General features: G+C 37.2%; 2 protein-coding genes across 4 annotated transcripts; both read right to left on the reverse strand.

The window, feature by feature from the left end:
* Positions 1-1,544: 1,544 nt before the first annotated feature.
* Positions 1,545-20,651, reverse strand: LOC143469479 (uncharacterized). Of its 3 annotated transcripts, XM_076967185.1 has the most exons (26): positions 20,403-20,651; positions 19,087-19,228; positions 18,450-18,708; positions 18,180-18,296; positions 16,855-18,089; positions 16,352-16,457; positions 15,851-16,005; positions 11,192-11,324; positions 10,800-10,920; positions 10,389-10,536; positions 10,140-10,208; positions 9,860-9,931; positions 8,794-9,099; positions 7,103-7,177; positions 6,910-7,029; positions 6,514-6,659; positions 6,198-6,294; positions 5,802-5,937; positions 5,532-5,677; positions 5,257-5,376; positions 5,011-5,102; positions 4,798-4,930; positions 4,220-4,345; positions 2,847-3,029; positions 2,235-2,395; positions 1,545-1,886 (listed from the first exon to the last, which is right to left on the reverse strand). In XM_076967185.1, the coding sequence occupies exons 1-25, from the start codon at positions 20,510-20,512 to the stop codon at positions 2,240-2,242; spliced, it is 4,503 nt and encodes a 1,500-aa protein (XP_076823300.1). In that variant the 5' UTR covers positions 20,513-20,651; the 3' UTR covers positions 1,545-1,886; positions 2,235-2,239. The 3 variants fall into 3 exon arrangements, with proteins under 3 accessions (XP_076823300.1, XP_076823301.1, XP_076823302.1); XM_076967186.1 differs by lacking the exon at positions 4,220-4,345; XM_076967187.1 differs by lacking the exon at positions 8,794-9,099 and having other exon boundaries at positions 20,403-20,650.
* On the reverse strand, positions 20,646-21,895 carry LOC143469480 (uncharacterized). The gene has a single exon (XM_076967188.1). It carries the CDS (start codon positions 21,682-21,684, stop codon positions 21,034-21,036), a length of 651 nt encoding a protein of 216 aa, XP_076823303.1. The 5' UTR covers positions 21,685-21,895; the 3' UTR covers positions 20,646-21,033.
* Positions 21,896-22,978: the final 1,083 nt, after the last annotated feature.

Below are 22,978 nucleotides of genomic sequence, written 5' to 3' on the forward strand. Positions count from 1 at the left end.
ACAACATATTAAAACCACAATACCTGACAACCCCCCAAAAAAATTTTATAAAGAAATTAAAAATTCCAAAAAGTGGGCCTTATTAGGAGCATAGGCTTCTAATAAGGCCCACCAATTTTGTGAGTATTTTGATTCAAAACATAGTAATAGACAACATATAACATTATTAGAAATTTCGCATTTTAAGTTGTACAAACATTTAAAAAGATTCCACTAGGCGCATCAAAGTAACTGCAACAATTTGCCAACTGATGACTGGAACCACTCTTAAAGTCTGGACATCAATTAGCCAAGCATCTTGTATGGGCCTTATTAGGCGCATGTGGCATCCACGAAAAAAATGTCACATTTTTATCATCAGAAAAATTTTAGCAAAAAAAAGTGCATTATCCTTTTCAATACTAAGTTGGTTGTTACATGAAAACTTCAGCCGGCTGACAACAGTTCATTTAACCGGCCAAATTCTCACTTACTTTTTTTCTAAATTAACAAAACCACCTTAACTGCAAATATCAAATTTTTGTTGTGCTCTAGCGAATCGGTTGATCACGTGACAAGGATGAAATCTGGTAAACCATCATGAATTTATATTAGGGACAAAATCTTTCATTTATTTGCACGGGTTTGCGAAATATGAGCAATGGGCCTTATTCGGTACAGGTACCTTAGAATATCCTAGGAAGGATTTTGTCAAATTTACCACAGCGCAGTCACGTGACATGGCAGGCCTCTTTCAAAGTCTCGCTGCATTCCTTGCATGTAACTATCATCAGTGTTCTTACTAGCTGTAAAGTGCTTACACCGTGACGTTATACAAGTTACATCTCACGTTTTTCTGTTAAAATTAATGTTTTACTTGAGTTTTTTGTTGTAGCAATGCTGTCTGCGATTTGTGCGGGTTGAGAAGAAAACACAGGTTCTTGCGAGTCGAATCTAACGAAGTAAACTTCCAGTTTACACAAACAGGCCGACAACCGACAATACTGATCGATCTCCATACAATCCTTTTTATCATCGAAACTACCCGTTATTTGAAGAGAACAAAGATTTATTTAAGATATTATCGAGAACTATAAAACAAAATCTAATTCCCACTACTGGCTGGTCCACATCAACCATAGACAACACAAGCCAGCCAAGATAAATTCAGATTCAGCTTCTGGCGAAGGTTTTATTCTTTCCTGCTGGTGGTAATCGTACCTGAGAATTCTTCCCATTAGACACAAATCGAAGAATCGGAACTGGAGCTGGTCGGTAGTTGAAGTCTATCTCATTTGTGTGGATGAGTTTAAACGAAATGGAAGAGAATTATTGAAAATTTGACTTACAGAAAAACATAACCCAAACCTTTTAACACATGAATGCATTCTATTTGAAGCATTATTATAGGCGGTGTTAAAAGAAAATAATTGGTTTAGTAAGCACCTTGGTGTAAACGGGCTAGATTTTCGCAAACACAAACCGTCATGAACGATGTCACCGAACCCACAGCATCGAACAAAAATTACCATTTTGAAAGCCGCAAACAGACCAAGACAACCTCGAAAGTTACAAGGAATTTAATTTCAAGATATACATATATAATATATAACACAGCAATCTCGAAAATTAAACTGAATATAAAAAGGTATTTGCGTCAAGTGCAATGACGTCATAACAGCTGGAACTAAAAGACGATGAAGCATCTGATGCTGATGACGTCATAGCCCTGCTGTGATGCCAAGGCAAATGTGTCCGACAACATCAATGTAAATTGTGGAAGAAATGCGTGTGTGACGTGATAAGGCGGTTGTATTCTAGCAAACTTTGACAAGGATTGGAAGTTCGGTAAAAAATTGAAAGAAATGCTGCTTTTTATTCTATGCATGGCACGTTGGTGATTGAACCTGCAAAATATTGGAAAAAGTTTTTTAAAAACCTTTGTAATCAAGCGCTGTTAGAACGATGTAAAGTTTAGTGTTCGTTGATGACTAGCTATTCAAAAACGATACAATCGCGATGAAGAGCCACAAAACTTTTGATAACGTCAATCACAAACCAAGATAACCTTGTAAAATACAGTGCGCTGTACATACCATAGCCCAAGGCAGATAACGCAATTTTTAAAATATTTCATCACCAATATCCGCTTTTATGACGCAATAACTGAAATATGTTTGCGTAAAGGTTTATAAAGAATGAAATATGTTTATACAAGGTCCGTGTGGTGATAATGTACAAACATTTAAACTCACTTGGCTTATGAGAAGAAAGATTTCTTTGGCTGTTTGCCGATTTTCTTTTGTTTCTTCATTTGTTTTTCAGCATTCTTCTTCTCACGTTCATATCTAATTTTCAGATCTTTTATCTTCTTTTTTATCAAAATTTTATCAGATTTATCAGTGATTGACATTTCCTGTAAAAATATTTCCCATTAATTCTATTTGAATCAAAAGCTGAATTTCTATTTTCGGAACTCATTACATATGAACTGAAAATCAAACAAAGATTACAAAATTTAACAAAGGACGATTTAGCCGTTTCCCTTTTAAACTAAACTACGTACATAGAGTGTCAGCCAGGCCGTTTTCAGGGTAACGGCTAACAAGAAATTGAAAGGCAAAATTTTGAGGAAAACAATGAAACTTTACTCCCCTCGCATTTAAAACCACCACAATACTCATGACATAACAGGTTCAAATAAAACGTGGAAAGCTACTTTTAGTTTGTTCAATAGAGTTTTCAGGAAGAGACTTTTATAGTTTCTTGTAAGTTATAAAATGAGTGTATGCAAGGTGTCAAACATGATCATTTTTAATCACAGCTGGAAAAGCCTTCGCTATCGCAACTAAACAGATAAGTCTCACCTTCAGTTTGTCATTGTCGACCTGGAAAACTTTGTTGCCGTCGATTCTATGAACGAGAAACATCTGGGCGTGCTGGGCAAGTCCAGCCTGACTCAACCACTGGACCACATCCTCGGAAGACCAGTTGGTCAGGTTGAGCAGATGGGAACTATCTCCTGAAGTCATGTCACGAGCCGCTGAACCCTGATCGAAGACAAACGCTTTTATGTGAGTTTTATGACGTCACGAGTAAATATAATCGACAGGCTGTACGTTAATGCTAGACTCGAAAAAACAGTGACGTCATAGCACGTATAACCTGGTCAGAGCATTCACGGTATAACCAGTGGATAAAATGACTATTAACAAGCCAGCAAAGCTACTCATAGTTGCAGCATAGCTGGCATCGGACAAATTTTCAAAAGCATTCCTGCCAATCTGCAGCTGTGCAAGCCATGAAAGCAAGTTTCTAGTTTATGCAAAGACTATTTTCACTATGTTTCGTTCAAGCTGATTGATACGAAAAATGGCGTCATAACAATATTTGTGTTATTTATTAACGTTAAATTATAAAATTTTACTTATACATAAAGACGTGCATTCCCATGTCGTTATGGCAAGGCATGCACAAGACAAAACGTTGGCAAAACGTAGTTACTTTCAAACAGTTACTTTCACTTCTCAAATGGTAGTTCATTCACACTTACAACTGTCTGTGTTAGGAAGGTTAATGATAAATGAGAACAATTTTCTAAGTTTAAGAGTTGCATGACATTGCAAAATATACAACATGTTTCAGTAGGAGATATGTCTCAAAGCATAATTGCTTATATGAAACAAGACCCTTCACCGGATAGAAAGATGTACTCAAGTCATTTAATGGCCATCCTGAGAAATAGATTTTCTTTTATTAATTGACTATTAAATTTTATTTCTACATTTAATTTTAACTGATATAATTCTTTTGTTTATCATGGAATCTTGTTGCAACAACACGGTCGCACAACATTCACATCAACAACACGTTGAAGAACCTATCAACAAACCGTGGTGAATGTTTTCACGTGGACTGAAAACATTACATGATTGAAATAAAAAGACTGAGAACATGCACTTTGCCAGGCGACACAAGCTGACAGGTACGGACAAAATAAAGTTTTCATTTAAAGCAAAAGCAAAGATGGTGTCCAATGCAACTTTGAAAAAATATTGGAATGCTGGAAAGCTCAGATTAAAATTTTCAAGAAAGACACATCATAAAAATCCTTCTTGCATTCAATTGAATACCTTGGTTAATAATCGAGTTCACGTTTAGATATAAGAGATTAATTCCATTGCTAAAGAGTCAAAATTAATGTAAAAACATGTGTTACCAGCACTTGGTGTAAAAATACCTCCGAATACGATGACACTTGGGAGATTGTGGATGCTGCTGATTGGGGACGAGCTACTGGAAGATTTTCTTTCTTCTGCTCACCTGCAGCATTGTCCTTCTCTGCTCCTGCCTCCTGATTTTCATCCTTGCAATTGGTCAATAATCATGCAAAGTAACTCATGCGTGTCATGCATAGCCTCACACACTTCACAAGTTAGTACAAGTTTAAGCATTTCACAAGCAAAGTGTGATCTTGTTTGTTTTAAATTGGCCAAAATATGACTGGAAGACTATTCCAGAAACAAGCTAAACAGTGAACAAGTTCTACTGTGTACAAGTATTTGATGAAATGCAGAGAAAGGCAAAATACACAAATGGTTAGATGTAAAATTTATTATTCATTGACTTTTTGCTCCAAAAAGAACGGTTTTGTATGTAAAGTGTGGTCGATAAAAATGTTGTGTGATTTTATGATCAAGAGCATCACTTTAAATGCCACTGGCAGTGCCAAAGAGCCTTGCAGGTTGCATTAAAGCAGCCAGATTCGAGCGTAAAGTGCTCAAGTGCAAAGTTATCAAAAGTGGAAAAAACACTCACATTGAGCAACCGACGCATCCTCACTTTAACAGAGGGGGATTTGTCCGCATCTCCTTTTCCATGACGAGAATTCTCGATTGGGATTACTGGGGTATTGTGGGGGCTTGCAACCGTTGAAACAAAATGCGGCTCCCTAAAAAATTTAAATCAAGCGCTAAATGGCCGATAGTCCGTGAGAAATAAAACAGGTGAATACATCATCTTCATACTTACTGTATGTTGTTTGACCTTTTATTTAAGGGACTGCCGTGAAGGTGTTCGATATCATTTGAAGTTTTTTCACTTTCTTCAAATGATGGTTGGCCCTGGAATTTACACAGCACATTACAGTCCAGCGTTGATAAAAATGTCACAAAACCATCAATCCCAAATGAAATTTATTCTAATAGTAATGACTAATGACACAAGCATCCAGAAATTATAAACAAATAACTAAGAATATAAATCGAGTCAACTCACATCTGACTTCGGACTCTTCTTATGACGAGGTCCTTTCAACTTGGCTCGATACTTCAGAGCAGCATTGTCCAGGGGGCCATCCACTGATGAAATACCGGGACTACTTGGGCTACCAGGGCTCTAAAATTTGCAACAATAATTGGTTAATATCGTGCAAAATAAATTATAGAAGAAAACTAACTAAACTTAAGTGGAGAAATTTGTTGACTTTAGGTGACCAGTGTTTCAATAGTGCTAAATTATGTTTAGTTTCTTCAAATAAGTAAACATCTTACCCCTGGGGACTTTTCACCATTTTCGTTTGCCCTGTGTTCCAGCATGTCGTCCAAGCTTGCTATGAGGCTGTCAAAAGTTTGTCGGACTGATGTTCGATTTCCCATCTCGGCTAAATTCATCCCTTCTGGTGGTAAGCCAGGAGAATCTGCGAAAATAAATTAACATCTTCTGAAAATCAAAAAAGCAATAACCAAAAACATTTTAAAGTTTTACGCCCCATTAAGGCTTCCACTTTACAAGTGCAGCAAATGCACAAAAAGACCCAATACCTGCTCGTGGATTGGCAAAGAACTTCTTCTGTGGATGATTGAAAGCGGTGAAGGTAGTCTGGTCCCTGTTGCTGTTGTTCCTGTTCAAAGATGACCTCTCCGTTGTTTCCATGAGTTTGTTTTCCAGGTCTGAGATCTATTGAACGGAAGCGGATACATCTTCCAGCCCAATTTGTTAAGGTCCTACGCTACGCCAAAACGGTTCACAACGAAAATAAAAAGTTTAAAGCTGTCTTCTACTTTGGAAATCAAACATGTGAAGGACATATATTTCATAAATATATACACAAGGCTTTACATTAATAAATTATCATATAATGCCTACAAGGAGCTCAAATTCAAGGTTGGAATAAAAAGTAAGAACAAACTAATACAAAGAAAGATATGACAGTGTACCTGAGAACGAAATTGTTGAAGTTCAAGTTCATGAACCTTCTCCATTGTGGTGATCTGCATTTTGAAATTTGTCTCACGCTTTAAGAATTCCCCTTCCCTAAGAAATAACACCACGACAATGATAACAAACACATCAGACCAATGGTGCAAGCTAATGACAGTGCATAGAATAATAGTCAGTATAGACAATAACCACCAATAAAAAGCAATTATAGAAAAACGTAACAATTGATGAGTTTCTGGCACAAATAAAACCTAATATATTGTAGAACAATAGCTGCTTGTTAGCAAAAACAGGAATAGTTTTCAAAATAACCTTTGTTGGAATTCTTTAATCAGTTTCTTTGCTTTATTGTATTTTTTATCGAGTAAAGTCGCTTGTTCCTTTGCAGCGTCGAGTTCTGCTTTTGTTTGTTCAAAATCTTTCTGCACAATACTCGCAGCCAATTCCTGTTCTGCGATCTGCATTCAAAGATAATTGTGTTATGTGTGAAGTGAATATGCTCTAAGGGTGTTCATGTTAGGAGTTGCAAGTGACTATCGCGCAGACGCAAGGGAATAAATATATTGCAACGAGTTTTCCGGACTACAGAATTTTATGAAAGAAAACAAGAATTAATTATCGATCATTATTCAAGGATAAAAGTTTAATAACATCTTGGAAACATTATAACTAATTTGTGGCTTCGTAAAAACAAATAAGTGACTTTACCTTCTCCTGGAGTTGCTTCACTTCAGCATCCATCTCTCGTTGCTTAAGGAAGAGCTCGTCGATCTTTGATCTGTAATCTTCCTCCATGAGCGACACGTGATTGTCAGGAAGTTCAAACACCTAGAAATGGAGAAATTACGTTTTATTGTCGGCAACAAACAGATGATCAGTGGAGATAACTTCCACCATCTACCTGGACGCGATCTTCATCATCCATCCTACTTTCCTCATCGGACTCACCATCAACTACACTGGTGCTCTGGCCGAGCTTAAAAATAACAAAGGGGAAAGTTAGCAACAGTTGTTATCGAAATACAATGTTAAATTGCTCACAGTTTAACACACAAGCTTTATGCTGCTCCATCACTAACACACGGGAAATAAATTGAAAGTCAATCTTTTCACTCCTAGTTAGTTTAAAAAATAATGTTGTAATCTACCTACACTTCGTACTGGATACAAAAGCTATAGTTTGGCTAAATTTAATTGCTGCAAACTCAAACCTACAATGTAAATACAGAAAAAAATGTTAGTAATTTGATAATAAAACACCATGGTGATAGCCAAATGCACATCAAAATGTCACGTAATGAAGACATTCATCACAGAGGTTATGGAAAAGCTTTGGGATTAGTTCTGCAATGTCTGCATGCACAAAGCTTACAATAAAATTTTATTAAAAAGAATATGCATGGACATATACTCCACGTTAAGGAAAAAATGGAGTTAATCGCAAAATGATTAGTGCAGAACAAATGTGTCAAACCAGTCGCTGTCAAATCCACTTCATCTAGTACCTTTTGTTCAGATGACTGATTCACTTTTCAGACAAGAGAATGTAACACCACACTACTCCATACCATCATGATAAATTACTTTGCCTTGCAGTTGGTTGGAACAGGATGGTGAGTTACATGTATCTGAGTTACTTGCACCACCATATCGAATTGGTACATATTTTTTGTATTTCACACAAATACTGGCCAAGCAAAAACTAGAATGTTTGGAGAAAATGGCACAAACAAACAAGCAAGACAGACACAACAAGCATATTTTCAAAGCCTCAACAACAGGGGCATGGCTGAAATAGAATTGTTCATGGAACAGCTTGGAATGACGCAACGTCGTGGAAAGAATTTTGCTGTTTTGGGCACTCACCTTGTACCACTCATGAAAGAAAACATTGGAAGGTTACATGGAAAAGTAAAAGCAATATAATACATTATGCAGCTCATGGAAATAATTGCATCTAAAACACAACTATGATGTGCAAAAGTGTTTGAAATTTTACAGAGTTTCGAACATAGAAGCAAGCAAGGTGTCCTTTCTACTGCATTTATGTGCAAGCTCACAAGAGATGATTTTTCCTAAGCATTAATGCTGGGATTATGAAGGAATGTTTCAATCCTGTTTGTTGAAAACCGCTACCGTTGACCTTACAAAACCAGCACGACAGTTTTTTAGGCTGCTTCGTCGTTGAACAGTGCTGTTGATGGCGACACCAGCACCAGCAGTGTCATCTGAACTCTTTCTTACCAAACCTGCCGAGTTGGAATTATTCCACGTCCTCGAAACGACAATTTCGTTTAGGTGATTGCTCTCAGATTGAACGAGGAGAACTGTGTCGCTTTGTACTCGACCAGGCGCCTTGATTATGTTTAACAAACCGATGAACAGAAACGAGTGGATCGCAAGTTGAATTGGGGTTAGTTAAACATGCTAAGATATATAAAGCAGCTATTACTGCAGAAGGTGTCTAGATGGAATTGCGACACACCAGAAAATTAAACCAAAAGAAAATTTTCAAAGTATGACGTAGAACAACGCCTTCTGCAAGAATAGCAGCAGCATGCAGATCCACCCTGTGCAGCAAATCAAACAAACCTTTATGGCATCTTCCTTCCTTACTACTTCCGTTGTGCTATTTATGTCGTCGGCTCTTTCAGGCCTAACATTTTCTCTTTGGCCCTCACCAGACAACATTCTCAAGCCGTCGTAGCCATCGTTTTGTAAATCAGAGTTCTGTTCACAGTTTGCCGTGTTCATTTCTTTAGCTGAGTTGGGTTGATGGCTTTTAAATTTTAAAAAGTCAAAACTGTCTCTGTGTACCATTTGCCTCCCATGCACATGGCTACACTCAGAGGGGATATTTTTCCTCGCTGAGGGAATTGGCTTCACGTCATTTGAAAGCTGTAAACATTCCAGGAAATAAACGGTGCATTAAACATTGCAAACCAACAAAGGCCTATTTCAACAACTTGCAGTAACACAGAATTAAAGCAAGCCAACACGGCAACAGACTCTATTATACTCAACAGTTGCAGCAGATTTTATCCTGAACGGATGTCTACAGTGAAATGGACATTAACAGCATTCATAGAAGTAGTTAAGGCTGACATAATTTGAAGACCAATTCGCAGATAACAGATGTTTGTATCATTCATAATTACATCAGAGTTAAATTCCAATGAAACTATACGGAAAATTTTTTTGCAACTGATATCATATTGGTAGTTAACTAATGTAAAATAGCAATCAGTCTCCAGAACTAAAACAGATATATATACTGTAGATATCAGCTGTTTCTATTCTGCTTAAAACATCTTCTAACAAAGACGACAAAATCTCCAACACTAAATTATATTTGACTTTGCTTCGAACGATTGCATTGTATCATTTCAATGCCACCTTAAGTGATATCTAAACCTACTGTTTGTATTCTGACAAATTTTTTTGTTTCAATTTGGCACATCCTTAATAAAGAATCAGGCCTTCACAACAGTAGAATACATTTGCACTAAAAATGCCAAAGTATTCAGACACAACATTTCAAAGCACGAAAATTTTGTCAAAGCGTGGAAATTTACATCAGGGAGTAGGAAAATCTACTCAACAGTACTATAACTGATTCCAACAAGTCAGAGCCATAATAAACACTAACTAAGCTCACCAGTGCTTGATCAAGTTGTTCCCAAGACGACGCATCATGACCTGCATTTTCCTCCCCACCAGCTGACTCACTCTATTAGGCAATAATGCAAAAGATTGTTTTATTGTGACAACTCTGTGACTTATTTAGAAATGAAAATGTCATTAACAATAGTTAAATCAAGAGCTCGAACAGTAACGTCACGAGCTCGCTTTTGCTGCAGTAACAATAAGAAAGAAGATAATTTTTTCATCATGTTAAGGACGATGTCACAAAACTTGAACACAAGACTAAACCTCACCTGGGCATCGTATTCCTGGGAGTGCTCCATCTTCTCCTGCTGCAGCGACTGCTGGATCAATCGGGCAACCTACATTTAAAAAAAATTGAAAAACTCTTGCAACTGGTCCTTGAGAAAATCAATAAACGAAAATCGAGTCAAAAATTTCTAATTGTTCACTGATAAAATCTATCTTTATTTATCAATTTGATTTTCCTACACCAGCACTTAAATTTCCTTCATAATTTTTATTTTCAGACAAAATTTTACCTCAGAGTCCTCGATTCCTTCTTTCTCTCGTCCAATTTTGAACCTGACGAACCCATTTGTGTTCCGCAACACCGACCCAGCATACGCCTGGGTCACGCCAACGAGTGAATTTCCGTCGACTTCTATAATTTGATCGTTCACCATGATCCTAAGCATAGCCACGAATTTGTAAACATTGCACATAATATTGATGACAAATCACCAAAAAATATCACTTGAACGCAGGGAAGACTGTGGTTGGTGCCGGTGAAAGTAATTAAACATTTACCAATTATTGTAATCATGACATTTTTATGAAAAACATGGAAGAGATGTTTAAAGTTTTTCTTGCTTCTTAAAATGTCATATTGGCAGATAATGATCATTTTTTAAAAACAACATACATTAAAGTTTCACTGATATCTGCCGTACCTCCCATCCTTGTCTGCAGCGCCATCTGGTGTGATGGTTTTAATGAATATTCCGAGCTTCTCCAAACCGGCATCTGCACCAACCCCCATACCTATTATGCTCAGACCCAAACCCCCAGGACCTATGAGAAATTGGTTCATCAACGGTTAGACGACAACATTTAAGAAACTATTAGTTGGAGTAATTTAGTTATAATGTAAGGATAAAGATCACTGACAAAGAAATCGCCTGAGATTGTGAGATACAACAGGAGTAAAAATTTCTGTAAATATCTGGACGTTATTTATTCCTACAGTCAGATTTGCGCTAGAATCAGAAAATTGAAAAACATTTGTCCAAGAAACATCCACCAACATACGCACAATTACACCATCATACACATGAAGAAGCACCTTTCTCAATCTCAACATCGAAGACATCCATCTGCTCAACTCTCTTCTCCAGCTCGTACTCAGCAGATGCAGAGACAGGGTCAACATCGTCGTTACATCGATCGTAATCGGTTGTTGAGTATGTGAGGAAGACCTAGAACAAGGGATAGAGCAGCTGGTAATGTAGGAAACTTTTTACTACCATTGGTATATTTATGGTGACATATTAGCTATTCATTTTATCATACCTATTACTTTAAAGAATTAGAAACAGCAACAACGTTGCATTACACACACATACCAAACTTGGTACAAACTTAGTTACATCCAGGTTTTAGAACTATTATGGGCTGTGGTCTGTGATTGTTCCATTTCTAGTGTCTAGTACCAGTGTAAAAAAAACAGAAGAGACAGACACGACGCGCCACTTTCAGTGATTTTTCAAGGAAAATTGCAATGTGTTGCTGCTAAACAGTCCCAAGCAATGAGCAACAAGCACAGAAGTGGTCAAATAAACTTCACCTATACTTTCATACTTCAATGAACTTGTAGGTTAAAATCGTTCTTCACAGTACTCCATTCCAGGCCAGTGAACGTTTAAGTTAACATTACGTTCAAAAAATGCAAGATTACATGCTGACAGACGAGGTTGTAAATTCGGCCCCAAAGTGCATTCGCGTCATATAGCGCGCCACAATTTTTACTAAAACGACCTTTTAAAGTGCGTTGGATGACGTCATAATTGAGGTTAAAAGTTCGCCAGTTGTGTTGCGTTTTGTTTCAAGCAACTGCGTAACCAAATCAAATGGCGGAAAACTTCAATAATTCGCCAATCTCGAATAACTGCATAGCGAGCCGGCTAACAACCATAAAATTTATGGGCTATGTTAACAAAACGACAGCACCGCCTAATAAATGAAACGTAGAGCGCGGAAAACTGTCTTAGCTTGCCACAAAACTTCAAGTTTAAAGGGGGAGATTATGAAGTCATAGTCAATCGTTGTGTTGATTTACGGCACTTGTCACCGGAGTTTTCAGTAAATCATTCTTTTAAAATCTCGTTTGCGGTCAACAACGCAATCTTGTTATTGCGGAAAGTGGTCTATTGAAAAGCTTTATTACCATAAGATGGACGACACATACCTTGTAACACCGGAGGTAGTTGAACGGTGGTAATGGCAGACGTCCATAAAAAATTGTGTCACGTACAAATCAAAAAGATTAAAAAGTTACACCTAACTGCCCTCGAAGTGTAAAAACAATTATGCGAAAACGCAATGAGATTGTTTGATGTTGATGAACGATTTATTCAAACATGATAAATTGGTCGCGTCTTTTGTTTTGATTGACATGATGAACGTGGTCTGCGTTACTTTTGCATTATATTCTGACGTATATTTATCCACCATATGATGTCACGATGGTTAGTAATTTGACGCAAAGTCACGTGGTGGGAAACCAAAACTTCTTACCGACCGTGTGAAAATTTTAACCGTTACTTCCTATTTCATCTTAAACATTATCGCTCTAGCGATTTTACAGCTGATAAGGAAACAAAAGACGAAATTGTTTATTTTATTTGACGAAAAATAAGCGACAGGTTGCCTGATAAGTGTTTTTTTGAATCGTTGACGTCACACAAAGCAAACCAATAACTTTGCTGTCTTTGAAACAATCAGCGTCATATGTGTGTTAATTGTGATGTCGCGTTTCTCAATTGTTACACAATTACTACGCCATTGTGGCGTCAAAAAGGCTGCATATGCAACGAACCATATGAAGCAAGAGACAGCTGGAACGACAACGATTCAAACAATGACAGGTTAACCAAGACTGTGGTAACTTAATAGTAGTTTTCTACTATGCCATTATCTTGTGAAAACTATGCGTATGAGATCTCGTATCACTGGACCTTATTCATCCACTGTACGCGGAAGATTTCAAAGGCTCAACGTCAGGTTTTCTTTATACTGGTTGCTGTGTTACTAACCAAGAATATTTTATCATAACTCGCCATCAAAAGTAGTTCAAGGACAAAAATAAACAAACGTTTGAATATTAGGCTCAGTAATTACAAAACAACATGAGTACTAATTTTCGAACGAAGGCGTTCAAGGATTATGACGTCATTTCCGCCGATGTGAAGCATCAATCACTAACGGAAGCCCCTGCAAAAGGAAGTGATCCCCACAATGCAGTGTGCAATAAGCGAATTGCATAACCATATGATTGTGCAACTATGTGCATATAATGATTAAACACGCGGTAAGCTACATACCGAGATAGTAGCACATGAGGTGTGACATAAAAATCTGCCAACCATTTAAAATCGCCGTGAATTCGAGGCAAAGTGCTTACAAATGGAATGTTAGGTTAAACAAACAAACCTATAAACTAAGCGATTGACAACAATAGGTACAAATTTAAGTGCTTATATTATATCGAGCACTCACATCTGCGATTGAGAGCAAAAGTATTAACACGCCGTTTTTCGAAGCGTGCAACGTTTCATTTACATTCTAATTGCATAGAATCCTACTAATACAACTTCGAGTAACAAAATTCTTGTCCCAAGCACAGAACTACAAATGGTGCAATCAACGCTTGAGAGGACATGAAATGAGTAAAGGCATAAACGATGTTCTACGAATTATATCAAGAAGCGATTACGATAAGATAAACTAAAGGCGCAAGTGTACGCCACACGCAGAATGTGTTACTTGGCTGTGGTACAACTTCGTGTTAATATTAAACCAAGCACGAGCAAGACGGTGAATCGTTAATCTTTAAACCAAGCCAACTGTCTAAGACTACACGAAATCGCCATATCACGACGAATTCACCAAGAAACATCTAACAAACGGTTAAATACCTCATCAAACAAAATGTTTTGTTTTAACTTGAAACGCTTCTGCAGGTGTATAGTGTGGCGTTGAGGCGCAATACAGCAAGTAGGTGCGTGATATTTTGTAGCGTTGGTTCAAAACAACAATCCATGGAAAAGTTCTGCGTAGTGCGCGGAAGCATGAAACCTTTTTAAAATTTAACCCCGCGGCCTGAGTCACTTCCGGCCTGCTTTAACGCAAGAGCTACTGTAGCCTGGTAAGCGATATTTTTATTTACGGAGTTAATTACATCGGTTTCGTGGTCGCCGTGTAACTTCTTTTAGTGCGATGACTAACGTTGGTTTTCAGTATTCGATGATGAAAAGATGAGCTAATTTCGGTGATTTTACCCCATGTGGGTGAGTCACTCTTTTTACGAAACTCTGACAATTTTCTTGAACTAGTAAATTCACCAACAAAACAAGCCTGGGCGACAACTTAAAATAAACAAACTTTGTTAGAGTTTTATACTGTACCGTAATAGAAAAAACAAAACAGTTGATTTTACACAAGCGCTGTTAAACCACAAATAAGTAATGATCTAAAATAATCAAGTACGCCATAGAAAGCAAATTTTTTATGATGTTTGTACCAAAAAATGCATGTATGATAATAGCTGTGTAGTTATTTGATAAAATCGAGGAAAAATTTTACAATAACACCATGACATACTGCAAAGAGCTTTTTCAATTCGTTATGCAAACTACTGTATACTGTGGCATGTGGGTAGGTTTGCTGACAGAATACCAAGAACATACGAAAAGAGCAATTATTATATACCGCATTTTAAAACATCATCCCTTCGAATAGCACAGAGGAGTAATATCAAAGGAGCCGCCCAAACGTAATTTATATTTGACCAGTGCCACAAGAGCTGCTATGCTATGATTCAGGTTAATTTAACAGGAATGTCCAGCTTTATACAACTTGAAATATTAGTGCACACAGACGTTTGTAAGGTCGTCAATGTTGCAAAACAGCAATTACTTCCATGACTAGAACTTTAGAAGTAACTGTTTACGTGTGTAGAAAGTGTGGAGCAGAAACACAGACCCAGAATGTTTATGTTAGGGATTAACACCCGTAGCTTATAGGGCAGGACTCTATTTAACTTACAAATCGCACAAACTTTGAAACAAGTGTAAATAACAACACTTAGAGGTGGTACTTTACACATCGTAGCTGAAGTTATCTTTGGTGACCACGACAAGCTAGCGTGATATGGAACAGCGGAAACGACTATAACCTGTAATCTTCCATACACAGCAAAATTTAACTGCAGCAAATAGTTCGCTAATCAAATACTCCACTGCATAGCTGGTTAATACGACATCACACGGACCTAGCTAATGAGAAACGACGTCGTAACACTAAAACAGACTTCGCTAATCTTTTTGTGAAAGAAATTTAAACAATGAATCTATTGTTTGCCCGCAGGTGTCCAACAAATTTGCCAAAACTATTCAGCAAATCTGAAATTCAATCTTTAGGTAGAAATCTAAATGATTTACACTGCAAGATTGCAGTTTTCGGAATGTGTAAAATAGCAAAAATCCAACTTTTGATTAATATGAAAAACAAATCCATAAACATCCCATCATGTTCAAAATTATCAGACAACCGGAGATGGTCAGGGGCTTGTACCATCAACAAATACCAGAGAGTAAAAGTAAACACACCATAAAGTTTTATCAGTGTTATGAGGTCTAATCTAGTGGTTTACCCATCAAATCTGCCATCTTCGACAAATGTGCTTGCTTGTACATGACGAGAATTAAGATTTAATTTCACAAACCTGGATGGGTTCTTGACTGAAAGAGACTTTGCACGGAAGATGAGAATCCGGACACTCATCAGAAGAAGATGGATCGGCAGCGAGACCCTCTATTTCATAATAATACAACCCTTTGTCATCAGTCATAATCGGGGAATCTTCACCTTGATCGTGTTCTTTTAAAATTTAAAAATTGTCAACTTAGAAAGCAGGAAATCATTGCAAAAGGTACATTGGTAAATGATCTTACAATATCACGATTTACATTACAACATACTAGAGCATAAAAAAATGTTGAATGATTAACATGATAATAAATTTAAAACTGGATCCATAAATAGCTATAATGTGCAAGATAGTAAAGCAGGTCCCAAAGCTCAAACACTAAACAAAGCTTCAATGAAATTCTTCCAATAACCAAGGTTTGAGCACAAATGTCATTAAAAGATACAAACAAAGTAAAGCTGTTTATTTCACACCTAAGTTGCAAGGATTAACAAACATTTAGTGAATTTTTCAAACCTTCGTTAGACATTGATGACGTTGACTCCTTCCCTTCACCATCGTTGATTCCCTGCTCGATGTAACTATCCACGTATTCCTCTTCTTTGTCAGCAACATCGTTTATCTAAAAAAATCAATTTGTTTCATTTTATAAGCAAGTTATGAAATTTATAGACGTAGAGCTGGAGAGTTATTTCATAAAAGAAATAGCGTTGAAACATTATCAAATTTTTTTTTATTGCACAATAAATGAAAATAAGCCAAAATTACTCAGAATTCTCAGTTCAAAGAAAATACTTCATAGAGTATATTTCCCATTAAGGCATTATGAAACAATTTTTAAGTTACAATCTCATCTTAAAATAACAAAGCAGAATATATGATAGCATTCTAGTGTTAACTTCTATTTTTATTTTATTGACACAAGCATCAGCTTGCTTTGTCAGGTATAGTATGTACTAAGACATGGTCATATATTAAGTCATTATTATATATAATATGTGAAGCAGTTCACACCGCACCTGGTAAGAAGTTGGCCCATCATCATCAGACTCAGCATCAGAAGAATGATCATCTATTTCATCTTCATAACCTGGTGACTTGGGTTCAGGTGGAGAAAGTCTGGTAGAATTTTCATCAATGATATCGGGAGCACGTAGTGGTACTCCATTACGATCATTTTCATGATGGACTTCTCTATGTTCAGAAGGTGTGTGATCGACTTGTGTATCGTTGTATGATAGTTCACTTTCTTTAAGACCAAGAGCATTGAAGATGCTGTTTGTCAACGGCGATTGCTGAGACAAGTTCGACTTTTCAAGAAATGAATCTGACTCGTATGACGCCTGACTCTGCTTTTGCAAATGATCTTCACTTGTTTGTTTCAACAAAATTGTATCTTTGGGGTAAGGTTTTGGGGTCTGGTAATGCCCAGTGTCTACCAACATAACAGGAGCAGATTCAGATAATGGAAGCTTTGGGGAGGGAATAGACGGCTCATCAGAAGTGCTTTCATCCACAGATGGATTTGAGGAGGGCCGTGTGGTTGTCTTGTTCTCTATAGAGTGATGTGTAACTCCTCGTGGTGTCTTATAATCCATTGCTTCCTCATCACTGCTACTACTACTACTGCTATGCCTGGACGTAGGGGTCACCAATGCCACTTTTTCAACGTCTGGGTCTTGATATTGGGATAGTTTTTCACCGACAACTTCAGATATTGTATTGGGTGAGTTGCGATGAGTCGGAGGTCGCACTTTCGAGCCTGACGGTAGGGAAGCGAAGGAGTTAGCAGGAGGACGAGCACCAGATGGGATTGCAGACACTGGAGTTGACGATGCAGAGTTAAAGGTTGAGATGAAAACAGAATCATTGGAATCTGAATGAGAACTAATAGATGGCTTGTTTTGATCTTCTTCCTTGAAGGAGTTTGGAAGAGCTTTCTTCAGTGGGGAAGTGGACTCTGAGTCAAGCGACGATAAACACTGCTCGGAATTTTTGGCATCGCCAGTCACAGCCTCCAAGTACTTGTGTATGTAAACGGAAGAGGTGTCACTTTCCAATAAGATCATAGAGTTTGGCCGGGAGCGAAGTTGATCTGGGGCACCTGGGGTTGGTGGACGGCGGAATAAGTTAGGAGGGGCGCCTTTGGTGGGGCTAGTGGGTCTGTTTCTGTTTCTATAACGGAGTTTGTCATTTCGATCAGTTGACTGAGAACGCTTCTCAAATGTTGAAATAATTTCACTAATATGACGACCTGAATATGAAATTGTTTACAAAGATGTTAAAACACTTTTGGAATTGAGAGGAGTCGATTGCTGAGAAATTGTTAAACTTTTCAACTCACCTCGTTCTTCAGCAGGTTGTCGTTTTGTATTAGGCCTACTCCTGTTGCTTGTATGTTCAATTACAATCACTTCACGTTCAGACGAAGGAGAACGTATCAAGGAATCAACCGATTCCACTAAACATAAAACTTAATAAACTGCTAGCATTTATTATTACATCATTAATAACAAATAGAAATTGTTGGTGTCATTTTTCAAACATAATACAACGTTCTTTAGAAAATGGCAAAAAAAATATGTAACACCCCCAAGTTCAACAAAAAACCCACCTCTAGCAGGGAGATTCTTGGGGCGAGCTTGTCTGTTACGGCCTCTCACTTCATGCTTGGGCGAGTTGTCAACACTATCAGTGGTGCTAGATGGAGGTGAAACCGCTTTGTTGCATTCCTCGTGAGAAAAAGTAGGCCACGTGGCATCTGAAGTTGCTGATGGGGGGCTTTGAGGTGAAGGGTTCCCAGCCCCGGAGGACTTTCTCTGAATTTGAGGTGGTGGGTACTTGACTGGGGTGGATCCTAAAGTTTCAAAAACCTACGCAACAGAAATTATTTTATTGGCACATCGTAAATTTGTAACATGACTTAGGGTAAGTAAATGTTCTAAAACTACCACACACCAATTTCTATGTAACTTGTTGAGTTTCATATTTCAATCTTACCTTATAATTATGAATGAATATTTATACAGATAAAAAACTTGTGCAAAAATGTTTTCTAATTATGAGACAGCAACTTTGTACTTTGTTATATAAACATTTTAAAGGCAATTACCTGAAGTATGATATATACCACCGTGTATATAGAATGCAGAATAAAATGTACACAGCGTATGGTAAAAAATATTCTATATATAAGTGTGCATATAACATCTATATACTCCTATAGTGAGTATACAATGCAAAGTAATTACCTTTTTAGCAGTTGAAAACTTTTCCCGTCTTGATACAGCCTCTGATGCCCCATTTGTTGTTTTGGCATCAGCAGACATGCCTGCATCAGCGTTATGTAGAAATTTACTTCTTATCTTCGACACATGTGAACCAAAGCTATCGCTGTTGAAACGATACAAACACAATGTCATTTTTCTGTAATTTACTTTTAACTAATAACCCTTGACAACAGCACCAGTGGTTTTTGCCTGACTGGATGAGCAGGAAATTACAATCACAAGCACCTGCCATAAAACTAAGCTCGTTGCAAGAGAATTAAAACAAAACCATTCATGCCACAGCAGTGGAACTATGCACACTGTAGTCTGTTTGCTATTTCCGCCTAAACTGCAATCTGTCCCCAATGCGTTAGGCTGTTGGCTTAATATCAAATAGTGCAGGATATATTGCTGCCATCAAAATTCCTTCAAACTACATTGTAGCCCCCAACTAGACTGACTAACAACCAAATGAAAACAGAAGCACCAGACAAGCGGCGTTTATATATGATTAAACACTATGAAATAGGAAGTGGCTGTAGTAATACACCAATTAATCATCGACCATCAAAGTAGAAGGGTTTTTAAAAGTTCGTTGCTCGCTTATCATGTCAACTCGGCGCTTTCTCTTTATAAAGAGAAAGATGTTTAGCTCCACAGCAAAGCAAATACACGATTCAATCACTAAATACCATAAGCTCAAGGTTTTTCTTAAACAGACCAAATAAAACAACGCCAATGCAAATAGCATGGCTAACTTGTATCTATGTACCAATAACATTTATTCACTCTAAATGGAAAGATGGTAAGGAAATTCAGCGAGACATAGGAAGGCTATTTATGTGTCACCTGCCTACATATGTATTTGCCGAGTGGAAGAAAAACACTAATGCAATTGGCTCAGTCAGCGTTTCTGTTTGCATGGGTTTATTGGTGGCGGCGCAACAAATTAACATAGGTTAATGTTCTTATAGTGTGTTGCCATAATCAGCATTTAGTGTCAGGCACTGTTGTGCTCTCAGTGTTCTCATTAGTGTAGTAGAGCCAGTGTGTAGTAGCCTATACACGTGTGACGATTTATTATTTGGCATACTTGTTAGTGTATGTATTAATTTAATTCAGTTCTAAGCCATAACAATCATGAGAATTTGTAATATCCATAAATACAGACTAGTTCTGAATATCAAACAATTAGCAAAATCAATACATGTTGTCGTAGATAAAAAATATGTGTGATGTATTACTATATATAATACGATGCAATTATATTACAAAAACTTAAAAGAACTGAAACTTACTCTTCATTGCTAACACCAATTTCTTTAACCAAGCTTTCCTGTAAGGCACTAAATCTCCGTGAGCATTTGCCACGATGTGTTGGTGAGGACACCATAACAGAGGCGGCCATCTTGTTCCCTTCCCAACTTTTCTTTCCAAGAATAAGCAGCAAAACGATAAATACAAAACATAAAATTTTATACTATGTATGTACAAGGCACAGTGCTATTTTCATTTGTATAATTAGACTAACATAGATTAACTCTGAAAATAAATCGGTCAAATGCGAATCTAATACATCAGCAGCTATTTCAAACATCTAAAACAGGGTTAAAAACTATTTTAGCATTTAACACATTGCAGACCTTAAACAGCCATCGTTCATACAATTTTTGACCCGAACCAAAATATAAAACACAAATATTGTGTGGATGGAACATTTGTGTCACATTTACACACTGTTTTTAGTAAACTATGCAAAGTTTATTTCTACAAAATTCATTCGTAAACGTGGAATTATGCATTGCCGAAGCAGTGAAAATATGATATAGATGTAAGAAGAGTTTGCATGGCCCTGTCATCAAGTCATAGTTTCTTACAGAAACCGTTTGTAAAAAATACAAAGCGGAACACATCTAAATCAAACCAAGTCTACTCATCAATACGCGATCTTATACTTCGGGACTTTTTACTGGGATTTGTTTTTCGTTTTTTAAATGAAACTGTTTCACCCTCATCAAGCTGAGTCTCATTTACTCGTTTCTCGGCAAACTCAACTGGAATTGCTTTCGGCTTGGCAGCTATAAGAGTTTGAGTTGTATTTTTTGTACTTTCCACAACTGTCCATTTCCCTAAAGGATGACCGTTGGAGGTTGAATACACTTCTTGTAAGGTTTGAGGTGTCTGTGACTTTTCAACTTTAAATGAAGCTGTTTTAGGCTTGGTAGGTTTTTCGGTAAATTTTGGTTTCACTGTTTTAGAGCTACTAGTAGGTGGATTTGCAGCTTTTTCGAGTTCTTCTTGTTTTCGAAGGTATTCGTCAACATTAACACCTTGTTCTTTTAAATCTTTGAGGTATTTCTTTTTTGCTGCAGCTTCCATTTGCTTTAAGTACGTCTCAGCTTTCGCATTGTTGGCGCACTGTTCTTTGCTTCGTTTTTTAATTTGATCCAGTTGCCTTTTCTTTTTCTCTTGGTGACTTTTACCACGCTCATGAAAGTCGATGCTTGCTTTGTTGTCGCCTATCCAACATTTGCAAATTTCACAAAATTTTCTTGGCTGAGATTTCCAGTAGGAAGCCATGTTGTTTATATGTCAATTAGTAGCCAGCTGCCACTTTACAATTCTGTAGCACTTGTATTTAATAAGTAGCTCAACTTTCAAACATAAATTGTTTACACGACACGATCAAATTCAAACTCTAAATGAAATGGTTTAGCCTGCAAATATTCAAAAATACTAATTCTGCGCTCACAAAATATGTGCATAGCACACTATATTTTTTATTATGTATACAATGCAAAGAAGTGAGGAACAAATTTTGGGTGCACTACAAACTTCTGAATTTAGCAATCTGCCCGATTAGTAAGTATGGTATATAGTTATTGTCTTTTTGACAAGAAATTGTGCTTGTAAAAATATAAATTTTGACACAAAGACATGAACTGAAGCCTTAATTCTTTCTTTATTTGTTATGAATTAGCGTTCAAGCAACAAAATTTGTCTGGTATGTTCATCAGAAATCAGCATTAACGTATGACTTTGCCTTGCACATAGAGTCTTGTGCGTGTGCATATGTTCCAAACTTTCACTATGGGCAGTCTGGGAGTGGGAAACACCCGCCACACTTTAATCGACGCGCTATAGCCTACTTCATTTCATATTTTTTCCTTTTTTTATCTCAAATGCGCGGAGGATTTCTCCCCCAAAAAGAGTAGCCTAGGCTAAATTTTTCAATCAGGGGCTTTGTGGCTTTGCTTTATTTCTTAAATGATCGTCAGTAACTGGACCAGAATTTTCATGTTGTTAAGAGAGAAGTTTAGCAGGAGAACGTTTACTGCCGAATCATTTTTACTCCGCTAGCCTACGGCAGTAAGATACTTCTGCATACTTTCCTGACGAAGTCATTTCAAATTTTTAGCAGAGTGCCAACAATTGCGCTAATATTTAATTCCAGTCAATATGGGACTCTAGCCCATAGGTAAAGCCTCCCATTAAAACTTCATAACGTTTGAAATTACAAGTTCCACTCGCTGTCTATAGCAGGCTAAAAATGTAGCCTAAGCCTAAGTCTCGGCCGTCGGCCTACACACAAAATTTTCACTTTTTTGCCAATTTCTTGAAAATTGTTTCTCCGTAAGATGTCTATGATGTGTTGAGGTTTCAAATTTTATTTTTATCATGCTTTCATGCGTTAATTTGTTCTCGCCCACGCGTTTAACGAATATTGGTTCTCTCTTGAGATACGTCACAATGTTTGCTCCTGGTCGTCTCCCAAGTGAGGTAAGAAAGCTAGATCAGGCTTGCATATTGAGTGGCCAAGGAATCCAAAGTGCGGTAAGCAATAGTTTGCAAAAGTTTGCTGCCTATTCCTATC

This window comes from Clavelina lepadiformis, chromosome 8 (genome assembly GCF_947623445.1).
Source record: "Clavelina lepadiformis chromosome 8, kaClaLepa1.1, whole genome shotgun sequence".
Classification (NCBI taxonomy): domain Eukaryota; kingdom Metazoa; phylum Chordata; class Ascidiacea; order Aplousobranchia; family Clavelinidae; genus Clavelina; species Clavelina lepadiformis.